Source organism: Balaenoptera ricei, chromosome 4, assembly GCF_028023285.1.
Source record: "Balaenoptera ricei isolate mBalRic1 chromosome 4, mBalRic1.hap2, whole genome shotgun sequence".
NCBI lineage: Eukaryota > Metazoa > Chordata > Mammalia > Artiodactyla > Balaenopteridae > Balaenoptera > Balaenoptera ricei.
Window position 1 is genome coordinate 160,212,913 of NC_082642.1, and position 20,811 is coordinate 160,233,723.

Genomic DNA, 20,811 nt, shown 5'->3' on the forward strand with positions numbered 1-20,811 from the left:
CAGTATAGACAGAATACAATAAATAGCTGGTACAAATATGTCAAACAGCATCAAGCCGGTTCCCATGTCTGGGCTCCCCAAGCAGAGCCGAGCACCTGGCCACGTGGTGGGCACCGCGGCAAGGTGACCAGGCCCCGCTGTTTTTGAGGTAAAACTTTGTATGAACTTTTCCTTTAAAGTGAAATCCCTGCAGGACACCAGACTTGCAGGGGCAGCTCTGGCCTTCCACCTGGACACCCACAGAGCCACATGAGTCCGGCCACCATGGTTACTGGGGTGGAAGTGAAAACATCCCCGGCTGGACAAGAGCCAGAGGCGGCGAGGTGGTGGCTCTGGAAGCCACAGCTTCTCCCAGGCTCGTCCCCCTCCCCGGAGGTTCCTTCTCAGGTGGGGTTCTGGGGTGCGGCCAGATGGTTCGCATTCCTGGGTCTCTGGGCCCATCACCCTGTCCTCAGCTTCAGCACCCTGGACAGCGGCTCCTTGGCGCTGGAGTAGACCAGGTAGGAGCCGGCAGCCGTGTGGAAGGTCTCCCAGTCCCTGCAGCCGAAGGTCGGGAGGCTGTGCACGGCCACGAAGCCTTCGTACCCCTGCCACCTGTGGGGAGAGACACTGTCAGCCTCGGGGCAGGGGCGCCGGTGCCAGGCTGCTCTGAGAGGAGAAGGTGCCTGGGCGTTGGGGCTCCCACTGGACACCCCCCCACCCCGTGATCCTCGCCAGGCCTTCTTCACCTGCTTCTCCCACCGGGCACAGCATGGAGGGGCCAAGCATCCCAGCCTCACAATCCCCCAGCTTACAATCGCGGGGAGCTGGGCCAGGAGGGGCCTTCTCAGCCTGCAAAGAAGAAACTGAGGCCGGGAAGGGGGAACCTGCCCTGTGCAAGACCCCGCAGCTGCTCTGATCCACCCAGGGTCCTGCTCCCAGCCCAGAGTGCCTTCGGATGCCTCCGTCGGGCGGGGGATGGGGAGGGGCTCCTGGTGGGTTAATAGTGGGGTCCGAGCTGAAGCCCCCTCCTCACTGCTGGGGTTGACAGTGAGGCACGGCCCTCAGACACACACCTGGCACCGCTCGGGTGTGGCACCCGTCTTTGGATGCAGGAACCCCACTGCCGGCACACGGCTCTGTGACCCCCGCTCCCACACGAGGATGCTGCACCCAGCCCTTCGTCCTGCCCCGGCACAGTCAGCGGTTTCTAGGTTTTGCCCTTCAAAAGGGATTTATCGACAGGTAGCTCTGTTTCCATTGGGTGGAGGCCCCAGAGTGGGCAGCTTGGATCAAAATCAGTCGTAGTTTTAATTTAAATGTTTTTCCAGATGACTTTCTGGAAAGGTTGGGGTGATTCTTGTCCTGGTGGGGAAGGGCCAGCCCCCCCTCAACACACACACACACACACACTCAGCACTGTGGGTCTTTAAACAGCATCCAGACAGATAGGGAAATGCGTCATCCTCGCGCTCTGCAACAACAACTTCTAACGTGTTTATTCACATTGTCCATTTTTAGTTCTGAAGACCCCTATTCATATCTTTTGCCCATTTTTCCAGATTAAAAAAAAAATCTTTTATTAATTTGTGGAGTTCCTGTTCTGCCATATGTGTGGTGGACAGTTTGTCCTTTGATTTTGAATGGGACGCCCTTTCCATAAAAAACTTTTAATGTAGGTGGTCGGCCTGGCGGCCTCTTTCCAGCCTATGCAAGGTCTCACATCTTCTCTGTAGAACCTTGAGGTTTTACAAAGTCATCTTAGCTTTTCTTCTAATATTTCTGTTGTTGAATTTTTGACATTTAGGTGTTTGCTCCTTATAAAATTTACTTTGTGTATAATATGAAGCAGAGGTATAGGTGTGTTTTCTTCCAGGTGGACAGAAAATTACAGGAAATTATTTTATTAATTCGTCTTTTTCTCATTGAGCTGAAATATAGCATTATCACACTAGATGATTGTGAAAGATCGGCTCTTTTCTGGACTGTATTCTACTCCTTCTACATATTTGTTTATGTTTAGCAAAAATCATACTGCTTTATTTGCATGCTGTCAGGACCTCCTTCACTACTCTCCTTTTCAACATTTTCTTGGCCATCTTTGAAAATTTATTCTTCCACATGAATTTTTAAATTACTTAAATTTTTAAAATTTTAAATTACTTAAAAATTTAAAATTACTTAAGGTTTTAAAATTACTTAAAATTTTAAAAATTTAAAAATTACTTGAAATTTAAAAATTACTTGAAATTTAAAAATTACTTGAAATTTAAAAATTACTTAAAACTTAAAAATTACTTAAAATTAAAAATTTTTTTTAATTAATTAAAATTTTTTAAAATTTTAAATTACTTAAAATTTTAAAAAGTTTTAAACTACTTAAAATTTTTAAATTACTTTGTCTTGTTGAAAACAGCAATTAATTAGAAAGTCTAAAGAAAATTGATGATTTTTCTAATAAAGTATGGGTAAGCAAACGTCTCAGGAAGAGACGTAAAACTTGATTAAACCAATAGCCACGGGGGAGACTGGACAAGCTGCTCCACAAACACTATTGAAAAGGAACCAGGCCGAGACGGCTTTGTAACTGAATTTAACCACATCGTAAAGAAAACAGATAAGTCCTACTGTTCAAACTATCCCAGCCCACAGGTGTAGGTGGTGCGCCTATTAAGTTAGGTTCCATATCAAGTGTCCAGAAGAAATCACAGAGCAATTTCATTTCCTATTACAGATACAAAAATCTGAAATCAATCATAATGATTGGTAGCCAGTGACACGTTAAATAATTGCACATCCTCGTTAAGTGGCGCTCGTCCCTGAGTGCAAGGTCACCTCTCATAAATCATTATGTCAACAGATTGACCGGGAAGATGCACGCCAGGCACTAAAGAGTGCCAGCGGGGCGAGACTGCTCACATCCTGTCAAACTGTGTAACGCCCAGACCGTTTCCATCACATCAGTCGGACGGAACGGCCGGTCACTGCTCCTATGATTCAAAATCATCCTGGAATTTCTAGCTAATTGAGAAAACTAGACAAGCAGTAAAAACATTAGAAATACAGAGGCAAAGTTGCTTTCATTTGTAGGCGTAGTTATCCTTCTAGAGCTCCCACAGACATTTCTTCAGGAAACCATTAGAACTGAAAGAGATAACGGGGCTGGATGGCCAGACACAACAATTAATTGTCAGGATACGCAGATGGAAATGGACACGTGCTTACAACTCGGAAAACTCCCAGAAGTGAATGTATTGCGAACACCACAGTGCCTCTATGACGAAGTGTAAAATTTTATTGAAGGACACATGAAAAACAGAGGGATCTACCGTAGGCCTGGATGGAAACATTTAACAGGATAATATACGACTAACTCTCAAATTAGTGTATCCACACACTGCATCTCTGGCCAGAATCCAAAGTCGTGAGCATCAGCGAGACTAGTGGTCACCTGGCTAACCCAGGGGCATCCCCCAGACTTAGCCTGCACTTAGGTGTGCTGCGTGCCAGGTGACCCACAGGGCCCGATAACCTGTGACTCGCTCTGAGCCTGTGGTCACCAGTGGGGAAGGCAAGCACACCCCAGGTGAACCGAGGTGGTGAGGAGGGGCACGGACTTTACCTGTAAATAATACTGTTTACCGAGAAGGTATTTCCGTCGAAGGAGTTTGCAACCACCAGGAAATAATCTTCTCCCACTGAGAAGAACTCCCAGTCCAGAGCACTGCAAAAGCAAGTGAGCGGACATTAGGACACAGGACTCAGAGATGTTGCCATGGAACTCGGGGGGCTGGAGTCCAGCCAGTTCTCCCCCTAATCTCAGAATTCAGGGGGGTAGGTCCCACTTCCAAAATCCACAGAAGGGGGAGCGATTTTCTCAGTCACACAGCCAGTTGGTCTATTCCCAGGAAATGCAAATTAGTTGTTCACTTTTTTAAATTAAAAAAAATTTAATTGTACTAAAATACACATAGCACAAAACTGTCTGTTTTACCCATTTTTAAGCGCACAGCTCAGTGGCATTAAGCGCATTCACACTGTTGTGCAACCATCACCACCATCCACCTCCAGAATTTTTCCATCTTGCCAAACTGAAACTCCATCCCCATGAAACACTCACTCCCATCCCCTCCTCCAGCCCCTGGTCCCCACCATCCTGCTTTCTGCCTCTATGAATCTGGCTCCTCCAGGGACCGCGTATCAGTGGATCGTACGGCATTTGTCCTTTTTTGACTGGCTTATGTCACTGAGTATCATGTCCTCAAGGTTCATCCGTGTTTTCACAGTTGTCAGAATGTCCTTCCTGGGCTTCCCTGGTGGCGCAGTGGTTGGGAGTCCGACTGCTAATGCGGGGGACACGGGTTCGAGCCCTGGTCTGGGAGGATCCCACATGCCGCGGAGCGGCTGGGCCCGTGAGCCACAACTGCTGAGCCTGCGCGTCTGGAGCCTGTGCTCCGCAACGGGAGAGGCCGCGATGGTGAGAGGCCCGCGCACTGCGATGAAGAGTGGCCCCCGCTCGCCGCAACTAGAGAAAGCCCTCGCACAGAAATGAAGACCCAACACAGCCATAAATAAATAAATAAATAAATAAATAAATAAATAAAAAAAAAAAAAAAAAAAAAAGAATGTCCTTCCTGTTTGAGGCTGAACGATATTCCATTGTAAGGATGGACCACATTCTGTTTATCCATTCCTCTGTCGATGGACACTTGGGTTACAAGTGTCAACGCTGATGCTATGAACATGGGTGCAAAAGTCACTCACTTAGAAGAGGTTGAAATAGAGGAACAGTCCCAAGCTTGTGGTCACTCCATGAAGGCCTGCAGCACCCTCTGGAGGCGGGAACTTGAGGACACTGGCCGTGAGGTCACCCACTCACCCGCTCCTTCCCTGACACCCGTTCAGGTGCCAGCAGGGTCGGCTGACATAGATACGTTCCCCTACATTTGCAAGCTGTGGTTCTTACTGCAAACAGACCACTGCATCCTGTCTTCAACAAGTGCCTCCTGAACTTGCTAAGGGTGAGTCTGTGCTCAGAGATGGCTCAGTTCCCAGGGGTCTGACAGAGGGCTTCCAGGAAGGACATCCCAGAGCCCTGTCTATCCAAGGAGGCCAACTGGGCATCAGCCATGTTCCCCAGTCACCGCTTTGATTACTGCAATCCTGTCCTGTGTCCACTTTACAGATGAGGAAACTGAGGCCACAGCCTTGCAGCAAGTGGGAGTCACTTGGATGCCAAAGGTCAGGCCGGTGCATCTGCATCCAGTGGCCTCAGGGTTATGGCTTATTCAGGCAGTAGAGGGCCATTCTCTCTTGGTCGATACTCACCCCTGGGTTCCTTCTCAGTGGGGCACTGAGGGTGCCGGCCTAGAGCTCCTACAGGACCCTGGATGTGAGAGGGCCCACGGGGGTCCCTGGGGACATGCAGGGGGGGTGAGGCCAGTGGGGGCCCTGGGGCTCATCACTGCTTCCTTCTTCTATTGTTTGGGATCCTGTCTCGGGCCACTTCCAGCCATGGCCAGTCACGATTCGGTCATTAAAAAAAGTGGTGGCCATGACCATGTTCATTGAGGGGCAGCACGAGGTGTGGCTGTGGGCAGCAGGGCAGCCGTGTGGTCCCCGTGCGGTATTCTGCCAGTCGCAGCTGGGTTCTAAAACCGAGGCCGTGGAAAAGAAGCAAACAGCAAAGTGTTGAATGAAACTGTCTGCCCCACAGCTCACATCAGAAGCTGCTTCAGCTTAATCCAGGAGGAAGTGAACGTCTGGCGTTACTTCCTGTTCTTCCTCTAAAGCAGCACGACAGTAAGCCCGCTGACAGTAATATGAACCATATTTTTATTCTTCAGAACCACACCATTTGGTCAAAAGGTGGAAACGGACAAATGTCCATCAGCTGATGAGGGATAAACAAAGTGTGGTAAATAAATACAGTGGAATATTACTCAGTCTTTAAAAGGAGTGAAGCACTGAGGTACAGCGTGGATGAGCCTTGAAAACATGCCGAGTGAAGGAAGCCAGACACAAAAGACCACATCGTATGCATTCCATTCACAGGCAATGTCCAGAATGGGGAAACCCAGAGGAACGGAAAGCAGACTGGTGGGTGCCAGAGGCTGGGGAGGTGGGGGGAGAGGCAAAGATAGCTAAAGGGTGGGGTTTCTTTTTGAGGTGATGAAAATATTCTAAAGTCACTGTGGTGATGGTTGCACACACCTGTGAATTTAACGTAAAAACACTGAATTGTAAAAAGCACACACACAAGCCACATCGTTTGAAAGCAGAGTCAAGATTACAACAGGAGCTGCAATCACTCAGCGGGCCCTGGAGAAAGTAGGTCTGCAGGGAGTGGGGAGTGAGACCACGTCACACCTCCAGGAAGTGGGGGGGGGGCACCCGTGGCTTCCGGAAGGCACAGGCACGCTGCCGTCTGTGGGCTGCCGGGCGGGAAGCGGGCACCCCTGGATCCCTGCCCCGCCCCTCTACCCCACGCCCCAGTACCTGCAGGTGCGGATCTCCTGGAACCTGACGAACGTCTGCGCGGTGACGTTCAGTTCGTAGATGACGGAGTTGATGACGTAGGAGTCGTTTTGCACTTGCATTTCCACGTCATAGCGGTGACTATTCGCGACGGCGAGAAACACCCTCTCCCCGATGTGGAAAACCTCCCAGTCTGCGGCGCCAAACGTCTGGGACGGTGAGAAGGGGGCCAAGAGCACGCGTGAACGGAGACCCTCAGGACGGCCACCCATGCGGCTCCAGACCCTGCGCGCTCCAGGCGCCAGGTCGGGGCCCTCCCGCCAGCGCTGCGCTTTCCCAGCCTCCCTGCACGTGAGTCAGGGGGTCATCTGCATAGAGCGCTTCTTACCACCTGTGCCGCCCCTCCCCCACGCCCCAGTGTGCCCGTCCGGGAGGTCCAGCTGCTACCACATCTCTTCCGGGGAGCCCTCCCTGCTCCCCGCGGTCAGGCTCTGAACTCCAAAGCAAACTCTAGGGACCTCCGGAGTTTCTCACTACACGCTGTCCCTGGCCTGAGGCTCTCCTTTGGCTCTAGGGACCGCCCCATCTCTGGGTGCCTGTGCTGTTCCTCTGAAATCACTTATCGCCCTGGACGGTGAGGTGTGCGTGGGGCAACAGGGCTGGACCTTTACATGAATAGCCGGCTGCCAAGCCTTGGCCCCAGACGTCGAGCTGCATGAGTTGATTTGCAGGTGGGACCCAGGAGGAGGAAGTTACGGCCAGCATCTCGGGGGCGCTGGGGTGGGGGTGCATGGGGAAGGGGAGGACCAGAGGAATCCAGATCCAGGCCCTGGTCTGAGCCCTGAAGAGAGAGGGCGGGGCAGAAACGAAAGGAGTGACCACCCCGGAAAGCAGCAAATGCCAGGGGCTTAAGTGGAGGCAGGTAGAATGTGGCAGCTCCCCGCAGCAGGGAGGGGCCTGTGGCTGGTGGAACAGCGTGCCAAAACTCCTGGGGACCCCAAACCACAGCCTGAGGAGGCTGCTGGGGTCTGAGTTCCTACGTCAGCAGAAAGCGGTTGACTCTGTCATGGGCTGGTGAGGGCTGCAGAAGCTCCGATGGAACACTTTGCATTGAAATTGTCTTTAAATGTTTTGCCTCTTGACTTCTGGCTTCTGATACTGGTGGAGAGACTTACATTAGACTGACCCTCCTGCTGATAATAATCGTGAACTCTGGATGCAATGCTTAAAAAAGTACACAGTTGTTTAAAGGTGTTGGACAAGGGCCACGGGCAGGTGGAAAGTGGGGGGGATGCAACCCCCGAATGCATGTTTATCTGACGTTTTCTCTGAGGGTACTCCCCATCCTGTGGCACATGGGCATGACACTCAAATGGAGGCAGCAGGCTGGTTGGACCGGGGAGTCCAAGGTGAGAGTTGGGGCTTGCAGAGTCTCTAGAAACGGAAGGGGACTACCCTAGGAAGGAGGGAACCCCAGAAGGGGGAGCCCCAATGTCTCCTTATTAACTTCTTTCAAGTCCTGTCCAGCTCCTGAAGTGCACACACAGGGGACAAGATCCCAGGGACCCAGAGACAAACAACAACTGAGAGGCTGAAGGAACTGACCAGAGAGTTAAACACCTGGGGAAACAGGCAGGCGAATGTGACCCATAATCAAGAGAAGAAATAGCAAGTAGAAATAGGCTGACAGTGCAAATATTGGAGTTAACAGATGTAAATTTTACAGTAGCTATGATCAGAATCTATAGGGAAATATGTGTGTAATGAACAATGAGATGGGGAGATTTGGAAAGCTAGGAAAACTCTAAAAGGAGCCAAATAGAAATCCTGTACCTGAAGAGGAAAATATCTGTATTCACAAATCTATTGCATGGGATCAAGAGCTACCTGGACAATCCAGAAGAAAGAATCAGTGAACTAGAAGATAGACCGATAGACATTACCTGAATTGAAGCACAGAAAGGGGGAAAAAAGTTTACAATAGGGATTTCCCTGGTGGCACAGTGGTTAAGAATCCGCCTACCAATGCAGGGGACACAGGTTCGATCCCTGGTTCAGGAAGATCCCACATGCTGCAGAGCAACAAAGCCTGTGTGCCACAACTACTGAGCCTGTACTCTAGAGCCCGTGAGCCACAATTACCGAGCCCCCGTGCCACAACTACTGAAGCCCGTGCGCCTAGAGCCCGTGCTCCACAACAAGAGAAGCCACCACAATGAGAAGCCCATGTACCGCAACAAAGAGTAGCCCCCGCTCACCACAACTAGAGGAAGCCCGCGTGCAGCAACGAAGACCCAATGCAGCCAAAAATAAATAAATATGTTAAAAAAACGTTTACAATAAAGGTGAACAGAGCCTCCATGAGTGAGGAATAATATAATGCAGTCTAACATGCATGTAATTGGGTCACAGAAGGAAAAGAAAAGAGAATGAGGCAGAAAAAACATTTAAATAAATGATGGCTAATATTTTTCCAAATTTGATTAAAAACACCAAACCACAGATCCAAGAAGATCAGAGACCCCAATCAGAATAGAGACAAAAAAAACCCCACACCTTGACACATCATATTTAAATATCTGAGAACAGAAGGAGAAGATTGCAAAAGCCACCAGAGGAAAAAGACACATTCGATATAGGGAAACAGTGGTACCAATGGTACCCGACGTCTCATCAGAAACAGTGGAAGCTTGACGTCAACAGAAAACCATCTTTAAAGTAAACGAAAGAAAAAACGTGAACCCAGAGTTCTACAACCAGTGAAAATATCCTTCAAGGTAGAATAAAGTCATTTTCAGATAAAAGTGGTAGAATGAATTGCCAGCAGACCTGCTTTACAAGAAGTACCGAAGGGGGCTTCCCTGGTGGCACAGCGGTTGAGAATCTGCCTGCCAATGCAGGGGACACGGGTTCGAGCCCTGGTCTGGCAAGATCCCACATGCCGCGGAGCAACTAAGCCCGTGAGCCACAATTACTGAGCCTGCGCGTCTGGAGCCTGTGTTCCGCAACAAGAGAGGCCGCGATAGTGAGAGGCCCGCGCACTGCGATGAAGAGTGGCCCCCGCTTGCCGCAACTGGAGAGAGCCCTCGCACAGAGACGAAGATCCAACACAGCCATAAATAAATAAATTAATTAATTAATTAAAAAAAAAGAAGTACCAAAGGAAGCTGTGAAGTTGAAGGCTGATTACACCACAGGAGAGTAGCGTCTGCAGAAGGGATGCAGAGGGCACTGGGAATGGTGAGCATGTGGGTGTAAAGACAACCGACAGCAGAAATGATAAATTGTGGAGCTTATAACCTAAGTAGACGTGTGAGTATATACATGCTCACAGTAGCCAGACAGATGGGTGGGGGTAAATGAAATCATGTTGTTGTAAGGTTATTACATTATATGTAAGGTATAATATTAATTCAAAATAGATTGTACACCTGAAACTAACACAACATTGTTAATCAGCTATACTCCAATATAAAATAAAAATTTTTTAAAATTTGAATTGTACATATTAATAGGGACTCATGGTTAATAAAAAAAAGTAGATTGTAGTAAGTTGAATACATATACCGTGATTACCGGAGCACACAATTACACAACACATTGAATCAATACAAAAAAGAGGAGATAGAAGACTATGTATGTGACAGAGGGCTTGCATCCAGAACATATACGGAACTCCTACATATCAATAATGAAAGGCAAAAAATAAAATAAAATATGGGTAAAAGACTTGAATAGGCATTTCGCAAGGGGACTGTAGCAAGCCAGCAGGTGGATGGAAACCCGCCATCTAGTCACCAGGGGATTTTGACTTAAAAACCACACTGCGGTGCCGCTTCACACCCAACAAGTAAAACTGCAAATACAGACAAAACCCGGTGTTGGCAAGAGCGCGGGGCGGCTGGGACTCATGCTGTTTGGGGGAGTGTGTGAAATGGTAGAATCGTTTTGGAAAATTGCTTGGCAATTTCTTCAAAGTTAAACAACCGCCTACCTTATGGCCCAGAATTCCACTCCTAGGTTTTTACTCAAGAGAAATAAAAACAATTTGCCCACGGAAAGCCTTGTATGAGATGCCTTTAGTAGATTTATTCATAATAGTGAGAAGCTGGAAACAGCTCAGGTTGTACGACAAGGAACTGAGCCTGGAAGCCACACAGCGGGCAGGCTCGGGCCCGGGCTGCTTCCTGGGGACACCGCACGTCCCCAGACGCAGGGGGCCATGGCGGGGGCACAGCTAGTCACCCGATGCCCAGCGACGCTGGAGGAACACTCGCATCCCCACCCCACGTGGGAAGCAGCTCCGTTTTTCTTTACCCAGGCCGGGCAGGGCGGGTCTGATGGGACCCCTCCTCGGAGGTCCCTTCCCCGCTTGCAGGTGGGTCCGCGCCGCCCAGCGCGTCCTCTGGCCCCGGCGTGTCCGGTACCCGGCCCGGTCGCCCGGCTTGGTGTTTTCTCCACGCCCAGCAGAGGGCGTCGCCGCCCGTTTCGCGGAGCCCCGATCCCGGGCAGAGCCGCTGCCGTAGAAACAGGCCTGGGCCCGTCCTGAGGAGCCGAAACAAGGGGAGCTCAAGCTAAAAGTGACACACGAGGACAAGGACAGGGGCCAGGACACCTGGCGTTGCCAACCCCTTCCGGGCCAGGAGCTGGGCTGAGGCCTTCCTGCATTGGCGTCCTCTGCTCACCGCGGCTCCGGAGGTGGCACTATGTCCCCTGGGGTCACCCGGAAACTTCCGAGCTGGTGGGGATACTCGGGCCCGCGGGGCCATCAGCCTCATCTGCTCTGTGGCCACTTCATAGAGGGCCGACGTTAAAAGACCCGCACGAGTGTGCAGAGTGACACGCGCGCCAGCTCCGCCAGGTCGCAGAAACCACCGGAGCGGCCGGTGGGTGAGATCGCCGGCTCCTCCCACCCCGGTGCTGATGAGACCACGTCAGTGGGAAACGCACACACCCGCACACACACCTGCGTACACGTGCACGTGTGCAGACACACAAGACACCTGCATGCACACACCTGTGTATACACGTGCACACACCTGCATGGACACGATTTTACACACAATCCGGCATGCATACAAGTGTATACATGTGCACATACACATACCTGCATGCACACAAGTTTTTATGTACACACCCACATGTATACACCTGTATACCCTTATACCTGATGCACACACATGCATTGTGTATATCCATGCACATGCTTGCAAGCACGCACGTGTACACACACTCCTGCACGTGTGCACACCCGCACAGGACAAGGGGCCAGGGCTGGTCTGAAGAGGGGTATCCCGCAGCTCCGAGTCACTCCACCCTCAGCTCACTTGCCTTGAGCCCCAGCGTGGAGGGGGAGGGGCGTACAGATGGGGGTCGGTGAAGGGGCTGCCAGGGCCTGGGAAAGGGGAGAAAAGGGCCAGGAACCGAGGAGAAAGGACGGGGGCGTGGCCAGCGGCAGGGAGGCGGGGAGGAGCATCCAGGTGGGCGTGACTTAGCGCGGCTGGGGCCGGGGTGGGGGTGGGGCTGGTGGGGGGTGCTCTCACCCTACCTCTGCGCTGTGCAAGCAGCTGGGTCGGGCGCCAGATACAGCAAGTACGCGGCGCCTCGTTCAATTTGAATTTCAGATAAACAATGGTTTTTCAGTGTATGTGTATGGACACGCTTTTACTAAAAAATGATTCGTTGTTTATCTGGAATTCACGTTGAACCGGGTGTCCTGTATTTTATCCGCCAGAGGCTGGCAGAGACCAGCATGGGGCCCCCCTGGCTCACAGCCATTGGCTGGCGATGAGCTCTCCTCGCGGAGTGGGACCAGCGCCTGCGCCCTCAGCCAGAGGCTGGGCTCCTCCCGCTCGGAAGTGAATGGGGGACAGTCCCCACCCAGGGCTGCTCCAGCCTGGGCAGGGGGTGAGCGGGCCTGAGGCCCCGCTGTCAGGCCGCTCCTGGGTTCTAAGTGCATCAGGGACTCATCAGGGAGAGAAGAAGGAGCTCCCGCATCAAACAACCTGCCAAAGCCTGCCTGGCCCCGGAGCAAGGCCAGGCACCTGCTGGGCGGGTGGGCCCTTCCCGCCCTCCTTCTGAGCGGAATTCCCCTGGAGCTCTGCCCCGGAATCCCCTGGCAGCGGGCCTGGCAGGCTCTGGAGCACCTCGAGGGATGATGGTGCTTCCAGCACTTGGCAGCCGGGAGCATCTGGAGCCCCTGACAGCCTCCCCCGAGGGTGGGTGGGCTCCCGGTAATCAGCGGATCACTTGCTGGGGAGGAGGCCCTCAGGTTCCGGCTCCGAAGGAGCAAAGACCCAAGGTCTGGGAGTGCCTGGGGAGGGAGGGGCGGGGCGCACTGCCAGGGCAAGGCAGGCAGCCCCCCAAAGGGCCCTGGGGGGACGCTGCCATCCTCACTGTGGGCAGCTGGCTAAGGTGGGTGAGGGTCCCATCCTAGGAGGCTTCAGGGGGTGCCCCTCCCAGCTCTCCCCTGGCCCAGCAGCCCCTCCAAACCTTGCTTCTCCCCAGGCTGCCTGGTCCACTGCCCTCTTCTACCTCACAGAGCAAACCCGAGGCACAGGAGGAAGGGCCAGGGCCCTTGCTAGCACCTGAGCCCGGCCCCTCCCCGTGCTGACTGCTGAGGGCGCTCTCACACCACCCTCCTTACAGACACGCCTCCTTTTCCTTCGTTTCTGGGCGTCTACATTCCTGGTGGAGACTACGTTTCTGACAAGCCCACAGCTTCACCCTCGTCCCCAGACACCCACTGATAGCTCTGGGCAGCGCCTCTGCCCGTCCCCTCCACCTGCCCCGACGCACGCCTTCCTGGGGTTCACTGGCCCTCTCCACTGGGGCCTCTGTCAGCCCTCGGCTGCCGCCTCCCCCGCCCTGAATCTCCCGCTGCTCTCGGTTCTCTTTTCTGCCAGTGGCACCTCCATCAGCCCCACCTCCCAGGCAATAAAGCCCAAATCTTGGTCCACCGTTCCCCTCTACCCTCCCCCGGCCCCTCCATTCTGGGTCTACACGTGATGACCGTGACCACAGACCCCACCGCCAGACAGCTCAGGGAGCAGAAATCCCAGCGCTGGAGGCTGGAGTTCTGTGGACAGAGCCCATTCCTTCCTGGACACACCCCACTCGGAACTCCTTTGGTCCACGATGGTGAGGCCAAGTGGTTGGAGCTGTGGTCTCTGCCACCTGAGGAAGGTTCCAGAATTCCTGGTGGGAGAGGTGGGGAGGTCTGGAGGGTGGGGCTGAGGAATTCATCCAGGGTGGGCAGCCAGCCTCCCACGTACACCTGAGCCACAGACCTGGCGTGGGCACGGCCCGGGCCCTCCTGGTGAGCTGAACTCACCCCGCAGCCCTGGGACCCCGCCCAGCGCCCCTCCCAGCACCGCCTGTGTGCACAGCTTCGCAAACACCGGCGTGCGCCCCTTGCCCGGCCGTCCCTCCAGAAAGGTTTCCCTGTGATGTGGGCGCCTCTCCACCCACACATGCTTTCAAAGCACCGGCCTCTCCTGCTTCAAAGCCCATGGCCGTGAGAGATGGTGCAAAGCTCCAAATCAAGTGGAAACACATGAAGACATCTCCAGAACCTAAGAGGATTAAAACACAATATGAAAAATGCTGGAAGAACATGAAAGTGGGATCTTGTGGGTTCTGAGGACTCATCGAGTGTGAAGAAACATGGGTCATAAGAGAAGGCAGCCTTCAGGCAGTGCCCCGCAGTTGTTTGTGGGCTCGGGTGGCAGCAGTGCCCCCTCACAGCCCCCAGAGTCAGCTCTGCCCGCTGGCCGGAGACACGCTCTCTTACAGCCACTGTGTTCCTGCTCTCGCCCGCCCTTGTGGATGATTCTTCCAGCTGACGTCACACCCCTCGGCTGGTTCTCCTTTAGGTCATGTAACCCGGATGGCCCCCGCCCTGGCTCAGCTGGCACCGTCTCTGCCCCTTGGCCCCGGCCTCCCTTCTGTGTCTGAGGCCTACGGCAGGGCTGGGTGCAGACTGGAGCTGAATCCAGATGCTGCCTGAAATGCAGAGTTTCAGTGTCTCACATATCTGGAGCTGGCACACTGGGGAGCACTCAAGGAGATTGGCCAGAATCTCCTTGGGATTTGGAACATACCGCACGGGGGACAATGGCAGGAACTGAAGACTATTCTGAGAGATTTGGGGTGACTGTTTCCAAATATCTATCAGACAAGCCGGTGGAACAGGGGAGCAGACCCCTGTGGTATCCAGAGAGCACAGTCCTGCAGCCTGGCGCAGAGGCCCAGCAAGCGGCCTTCTGGTCAACCACACAGGTGCCTAGCAGGGCTGTCACACCAAGCATGTGATATGAAGAGGGTTCCTGCAGCTGGTTGGGGAGTGCATCTTGGAGATTATCATCCTGTAGCCGCCAACACTGTGATCCAGCCTCACCTACATTTGAGCAAAAGGCCAGTTTAGGAAGGTCTTCATCATGGCACTTCATCAAGGGCCTCAACCAGATCCCCAGCTCCCTGGGGCACAGCTGCCAGTGACAATGCCACCCACTGCCATGCTCAACATTAAACATAAACAGAAAACTAAGGGTCCTCCAGATGTTTTATGAAAGACCTGGAACATGAGAGTCAGGCTATAACATATACATACACTCATACTGGAAGAAACTGAGCTGGTTCTAGGAACAGAAGAGAATTTTTAAAAATTATAATTATCAGAATTCCCTGGTGGTGCAGTGGTTAAGAATCCACCTGCCAATGCAGGGGACACGGGTTCGAGCCCTGGTCCAGGAAGATCCCACATGCCGTGGAGCAACTAAGCCCGTGAGCCACAACTACTGAGGCTGCGTGCCACAACTACTGAAGCCCACGTGCCTAGAGCCCGTGCTCCGCAACAAGAGAAGCCACTACGATGAGAAGTCCGTGCACTGCAGTGAAGAGTAGCCCCTGCTCGCCGCAACTAGAGATAGCCTGCGCACAGCAACGAAGACCCAACGCAGCCAAAAATAAATATAAATAAAATAAATAAATTTAAAAAGAAAAGAAATTACACAAACTCTTAAAAAAATAAAATTATAATTATCTTCAGAAGTATTCAAGAAGATACCGCATTTATAGAGTAAATACAGAATGCCGTTAAAGGGAAGAGTTTTTGGATATTAAAAACACGATTCCTAGCATTACAAGAAGATGCTCATCAACATGATTAGAGAATAAAGGTAAGGAAAGCTTCTAGGTTGTAGAAAAAGAAAAGACAGATTCAATCCAGGAGACCCGAAAGCCGGCTAACCGTTCTAGAGAGAGGGGAGCATGAGACGATCAAGAAAAACTAAGAAAATCTCCCAGGCCTGGGGATGCACGCCTTCAGGTTGAAAGGGCACTGAGACCAATCAGACAGGAAGCACGGGGAACCACTGTGAAGAAACCTGTGGGCACGGAGGGCAGAGAAGGTGAAAGGAAAGGCACCTGGGGAGGCAGGGGGCTGCCCTCAGTGTTCCCAAGGAAACTTCCACCCTAAAATCCTGCACGCGGTACATCAGGCAGGGCAAGGGATGCAGCCACCGTGAGTGTCCACACTTCCCGCCACAGAGGGTGGTTCTCACTGGGATGAAGCCGGCGAGGTCACGGCTCCCCCAGCCTGTGGCTGAGCCGTCGGGGCACGTGGCCCACGTGGCCGCCGAGGGCGAGGGGTGAGCTCTCACCCTCAGCCCAGGATTGACGTGGGCTCACTCTGCTCAACACCCAGTGGCTGGCCCTGGTCACATAACCTGGCTGAGCTGCAGGGACGTTGGGGAGTGTCGGGGAGCACCTGGAAGGCGGGGGGGGTGGGTGGGTCCTTGAGGTCAACCAGAACACCGGACATCAGAATTGGACATGGTGGCTCCAGCCAAAGATGGCGGAAAAGGAAAGTTCCAGAAAGGGGACCATTGTCAGTTCTAGAGACAGTCAGCCCGGACAGCACAGGCAGGAGGGCCCAGGAGGGGGGTTATGGGAAAAGAGGGGTTTTCACGGGCGCACACCGGCCAGAGACCTTGCAGACGCAGTGGGAGCACCGACACGCGGGTGGAAACTCAGGAGGCACTGAAGACATGGTGTTCACAGGGGCTCTCAGGGACGGGGACGGCCAGCAAGAAGCCGGGGGACGTTACCATGTGCAGAGACAGGGGTTTTCTTCCCCAAAAAGGAAAGAAGAGGGAGGGAGGGACTTCGGAAAAAGCAATTAGGAACTTGTCAAAAAACATTATGTGCAGCACATGGGGTCCACGTATGAAGTGAGCCATGTGTGGTGGGCTTGTGGCATGAAAGGAGAGTCTGAACCGCATTCAGGGATGGTCCCCAGGGCTGGCACGAAGGTCATCCCACCACTGACACCACTGAGAAGGGAGTGATCACAGCCGTGCTCTTGGCTCTGCACGAACGACACTGGGACGCGGCCAGGACGATGCAAATGCTGACAGTGACTCTCGATTTTAGAATCATCCTTGGGGGCTTGGCCTGGGGTCGGACACTGAGAGGGACAAGCCGGGTGGCTTGGAGGGAGGAGGGCGAGGGAAGGTGGGAGGAGGGTTGGGGCCCCATATCGTCACCCTAGACCACGGTGGGCATGAAGAGGGGATGCCAACGCCGCCCACTAGCCCGGGACCCGGCGGCACGTGTGTGGTTCAGTCCGGCATCCGGGGCCACACCACGTAATAAAGCCTTCTCGCTGCCTCAGTCAGAGGTCTCTCCGGGCAGCCCGTGACAGCTGGGACCAGCCGAGGGACACTCAAGGTCTGCAGGGAAGGTGGACAGTGCTGCCGCCACCCCTGGCCAGGTCAGAGGCCAGCTGCCTGCTGCCCCAGGGCAAGAGCCTGACGCCCACATAAAGGTGGGTCAGACTGTGAGGGCCCCCAGGGGCCAGAGGACCCGGCTGAGCAGCCGGGCTGCCGGAAACTCCGTGCCAGGGCAGCCCTCCCGCCTCATTTTAGGGCTCCCCAGGCTACATTTGGGGTCCCAGGGGCTCGGCCTGAGCCTATTCTGGGGAGGCGCCTGGGTGCGGAGGCCCAGGCTGGGGCCCTGGTCCTGGCTCGTGCGGCCCGGGTCCCGCGTCACCCAGGGGCCAGGCAGGGGTGCGGGGCTGGCGCTGAGCTCAGGGCCTTACCAGGAAGGACTGAAAGATCTGGAAGGAGCCGCCCAGCCGCACGTACAGGTGGGAGTGCAGCCGCGTGGACGTGCCGTTGAAGGCGTTGGCCACAGCCAGGAAGGCGTAGGGCCCCACCGTGAAGAACTCCCAGTCGTAGGCGCCTGACGTGGCGATGGTCTGGTTGGCCTCGAAGAGCCGGGTGCCTGGGTTCCACTTGTAGACGACGCTGTTGATGTTGTGGTTGTCGCCTGGAAGCCGAGCGCCATGGAGGGAGGGAGACGCGCCTCCGTGGCCTCGCGGCGGCCTCGGCAAGACCCTGCCGCCCGGACCCTGCCCCAGGCGCTGCAGCCCGTCCCGTCCAGCCAGGCCCTGCTCTCCTGCACCCTCCCCAGGCCCCCAGCAGTGACAACGCCCTTCACGTGAACTTCCTGCCTCTGTGCCCCGACGAGAACCCTCGGGGTCCCGCCTTTGGACGGCTCCAGACCCCCCTGAGGCCTTGCAGCACGCTGCACGTGGGACCCCCGGCCCTCCCCGGCCTCACCCCTCACACTGCCCGCCATCCCCTTCGTGCGCCCCCCCGCAGGTCAGGCCTGCCCGGATCGTGCTCCCTGGAGCCCCTCACCCACCCCCAGGGCTGGGCCAGCCTCTCCCGGGACACTCAGTGCCATGGGGGGTATTGGGTGGCGGGCTCCTGGGGTCCCCTCTGCCCATGAGCGGTGGTGGGGCCTCCTCCCCGGCTCCCCCGCCCCCAGAGTTCCCCGGCAGGTGTAGACTCAGGTGATCGCTGAGCCGCAGAGCCTGCCGAGGCCAGAGGTGCCCTGCAGGGCCGGCTGCCCCCCGGGGCCCTGTCCCCCGAGAGCTACAGGGCAGGGAAGGGCTCACTGTGGTCGCTCAGGTCAGTCACCTGGCCCAGAAGCCAGGTTTCCCAGCCCCTCCCAGGACTGTCCCCAACCGCACCCACCGCATCCCACAGAGTTTGTGCCCAGAATGGGTGAGGGCAGGGACGCCCCTACCTGGACAGATGAGGGGGTGCTCAGGTGTGTCCGCCCTCAGACGCCACTGTCAGATTGCCAAGCCCGAGGACACGGGCCGCGTGTGGTTTATTATACATTTTTAATGAGATACACTGAACCCTGCAGGTGATCCCGCCCTGGCCCTGGAGTCCAGGCCATAGCCCCTACCTTCCCGGTGGTTGGCCACGGCCAGGAAGTGCTCCCCGGCCACCTCGAAGGCCTCCCAGTCCCGGGCGCTGTGGGTGAGGACCCTCTGGTACGGTGTGAACCTCAGCCTTCTCTGGCTCCATTTGTAAATGACAGAGAACTCCTGACCCTTTTCATTCGGTTCAAAATTAGCCACAACCAGGAAGATCTGGGGAGAGGACCAGGACAGCATTCTCGTGATCCGTGCGAGGGGTCGGCACTCGAGGCTTCTGAATGTCGGCCTCGGGGCGGGGCTGAGCCGGGGACTGACGGCCTGGGGCGGGCCCAGGAACCCAGGACTGACTCTCCAGATCTTAATTACATTAAGAGCCGTAGCCACGTCCATAGTCCATATTTACCAGCTCATGAGCTCCGTTCCTATCTCCCAAACCCAGGAAAAGCTTTATGCACAGAAACGTTCTTCATCACCCGGGTGAAAAGGAAAAATCTTAACGCCCTGTTGTCTCAGGAAGCCCATGTTTGTCACACAATCGAGGACAACATGGCAATGCCCTACATGTGACGTGAGCTGGAGGCCAGATGGCGGGTCGTGTGATTGAGGCAGGAGCCAGAAGCCCGGGGGTGGGGCACGCTCAGGGCGGCTGAAGCAGCCCCAGGTACGCTCTGCTGCTGCTTAGGGGACGGGGCAGACTTTTTTCTTATTTTTCTAAAGTTCCCAATTTTTCTTTAATATAAAGCTGTTTTTTATAATGAAAAAAATATAAACCTTTAAAATGTCATCAACCATAAAACCAGAGGGCTAGTCACTCCTTCAGCAGGCTGGCTTGGAGCGCAGGACCCTGAGGGTCGGCAGGGACGGGGAGCAGAGGTTTGTCTGTTTTGCTCAGTTTTGTCCCCAGTCGGGGGGGCCCAGGTGAGGGCAGGGCTGCACCTGGCACACGTGTTAGTGAGCAAGCGACTTGGGGGCGGGCACGGGGCGGTGAGGGAGAACTCTCGCAAGGGGATGACCCTCTTAGCCCTGACCCGTGGGCCGCTGCTCAACGCAGCCCTGGTGGAAGGAAGGGGAGTCTGCCCGCGAGGCTTTCCCACCCAAGGCCTCCGGGCCCGGCCCTCACCATCCTCACCTGTCCCCTCCATTAGGACATCACGTGTCCCCAGTGTTTATGGAGCGAGTAAAGGAAGGCTGGGAATGGAGGCCTATTTTCATTCTGACGTGATGTCTGCCCTGCTGACTGGTTTAGGTCAGATTATCTCAAAGGTTTAAGGAGGCAATGGTGGGTCTGCACGGAGCTGGGGAGCATCTCAGAAACGGGCTTATCTCTATTTTGCGGAAGCCGAACAGACTTTCTCAGTCACATTCTGGACATAGAGATGTAGCTGTGCCTGCCTTTAAAAGCCATTTAGATCCTGCGTGAGGCTTCGAAACCGGTAGAAGTGCTTTTCCCCATAAAATCTACGTAAGGAGCCCCAGCCTTTGGGCTCTGTGGGGTTTTCCAAGGTAAAAAGGATCGAGAAAGCCTCCGAATGCAGACTTGCCTTTTTTCCAATGGTGAAATGTCTCCAGGACTGTGCTTGGTGTGTGGGAATGTCCTGGTACGAGGAGAACTTCCCGTTGGTCCATTTGTAGATGGCGGACGTGGTTTTGCGGTTGGCAGTGGCCACGAAGAGCCCGGCCTCAGGGATGACGAAGACCTCGATACCCAGCGTCTCCGCGTTCGTGAACAGGCTCTGGTGCTCCTCCACGTAGTCCAGCCTTTCTTTGGCTTGTGACAGAGACACAGAGCCCCAGTCAATGCTTCCCAGAACAGAAGCCGGCATGGACGTCCCGGGGTGCGACCCCAGGGACCTGGGCCATGGCCCGGAGCATTGTGGCCTTGAGTGCCGTGCGCCCTCACCAGGAGGCCCGGCAAAGGAGCCTCTCATCCCCGCACAGGTTTTAGGGTCTGCAGAGCCCCCAGGGATACTAGGCGGGTGGAACTGATGTGTCAGGTCCCTACTAGACGTTTCCCACGGCTCGCGGCTTCCACGAAAGGCTGTGCCCTGATGTGAACTAGAGAGTAGAGGCCACGGCTCGGAGACGTTCCCCTGGAGCCAGTTCCCGTTTCCCGAGGA

The 20,811-nt window shown here is 54.5% G+C and overlaps 1 protein-coding gene across 1 annotated transcript in view; it reads right to left on the reverse strand.

Moving 5' to 3' along the window:
* Positions 1 to 440: 440 nt before the first annotated feature.
* TSPEAR (thrombospondin type laminin G domain and EAR repeats) overlaps positions 441 to 20,811 on the reverse strand; it is a 91,026-nt gene continuing 70,655 nt past the window's right edge. The window contains exons 7-12 of the mRNA XM_059922316.1: positions 20,236 to 20,462; positions 18,721 to 18,907; positions 17,558 to 17,787; positions 6,478 to 6,665; positions 3,602 to 3,703; positions 441 to 594 (exon numbers count right to left, since the gene is read on the reverse strand). Coding sequence (XP_059778299.1) covers positions 441 to 594; positions 3,602 to 3,703; positions 6,478 to 6,665; positions 17,558 to 17,787; positions 18,721 to 18,907; positions 20,236 to 20,462 — 1,088 coding nt within the window. The remainder of the gene's footprint in view (positions 595 to 3,601; positions 3,704 to 6,477; positions 6,666 to 17,557; positions 17,788 to 18,720; positions 18,908 to 20,235; positions 20,463 to 20,811) is intronic.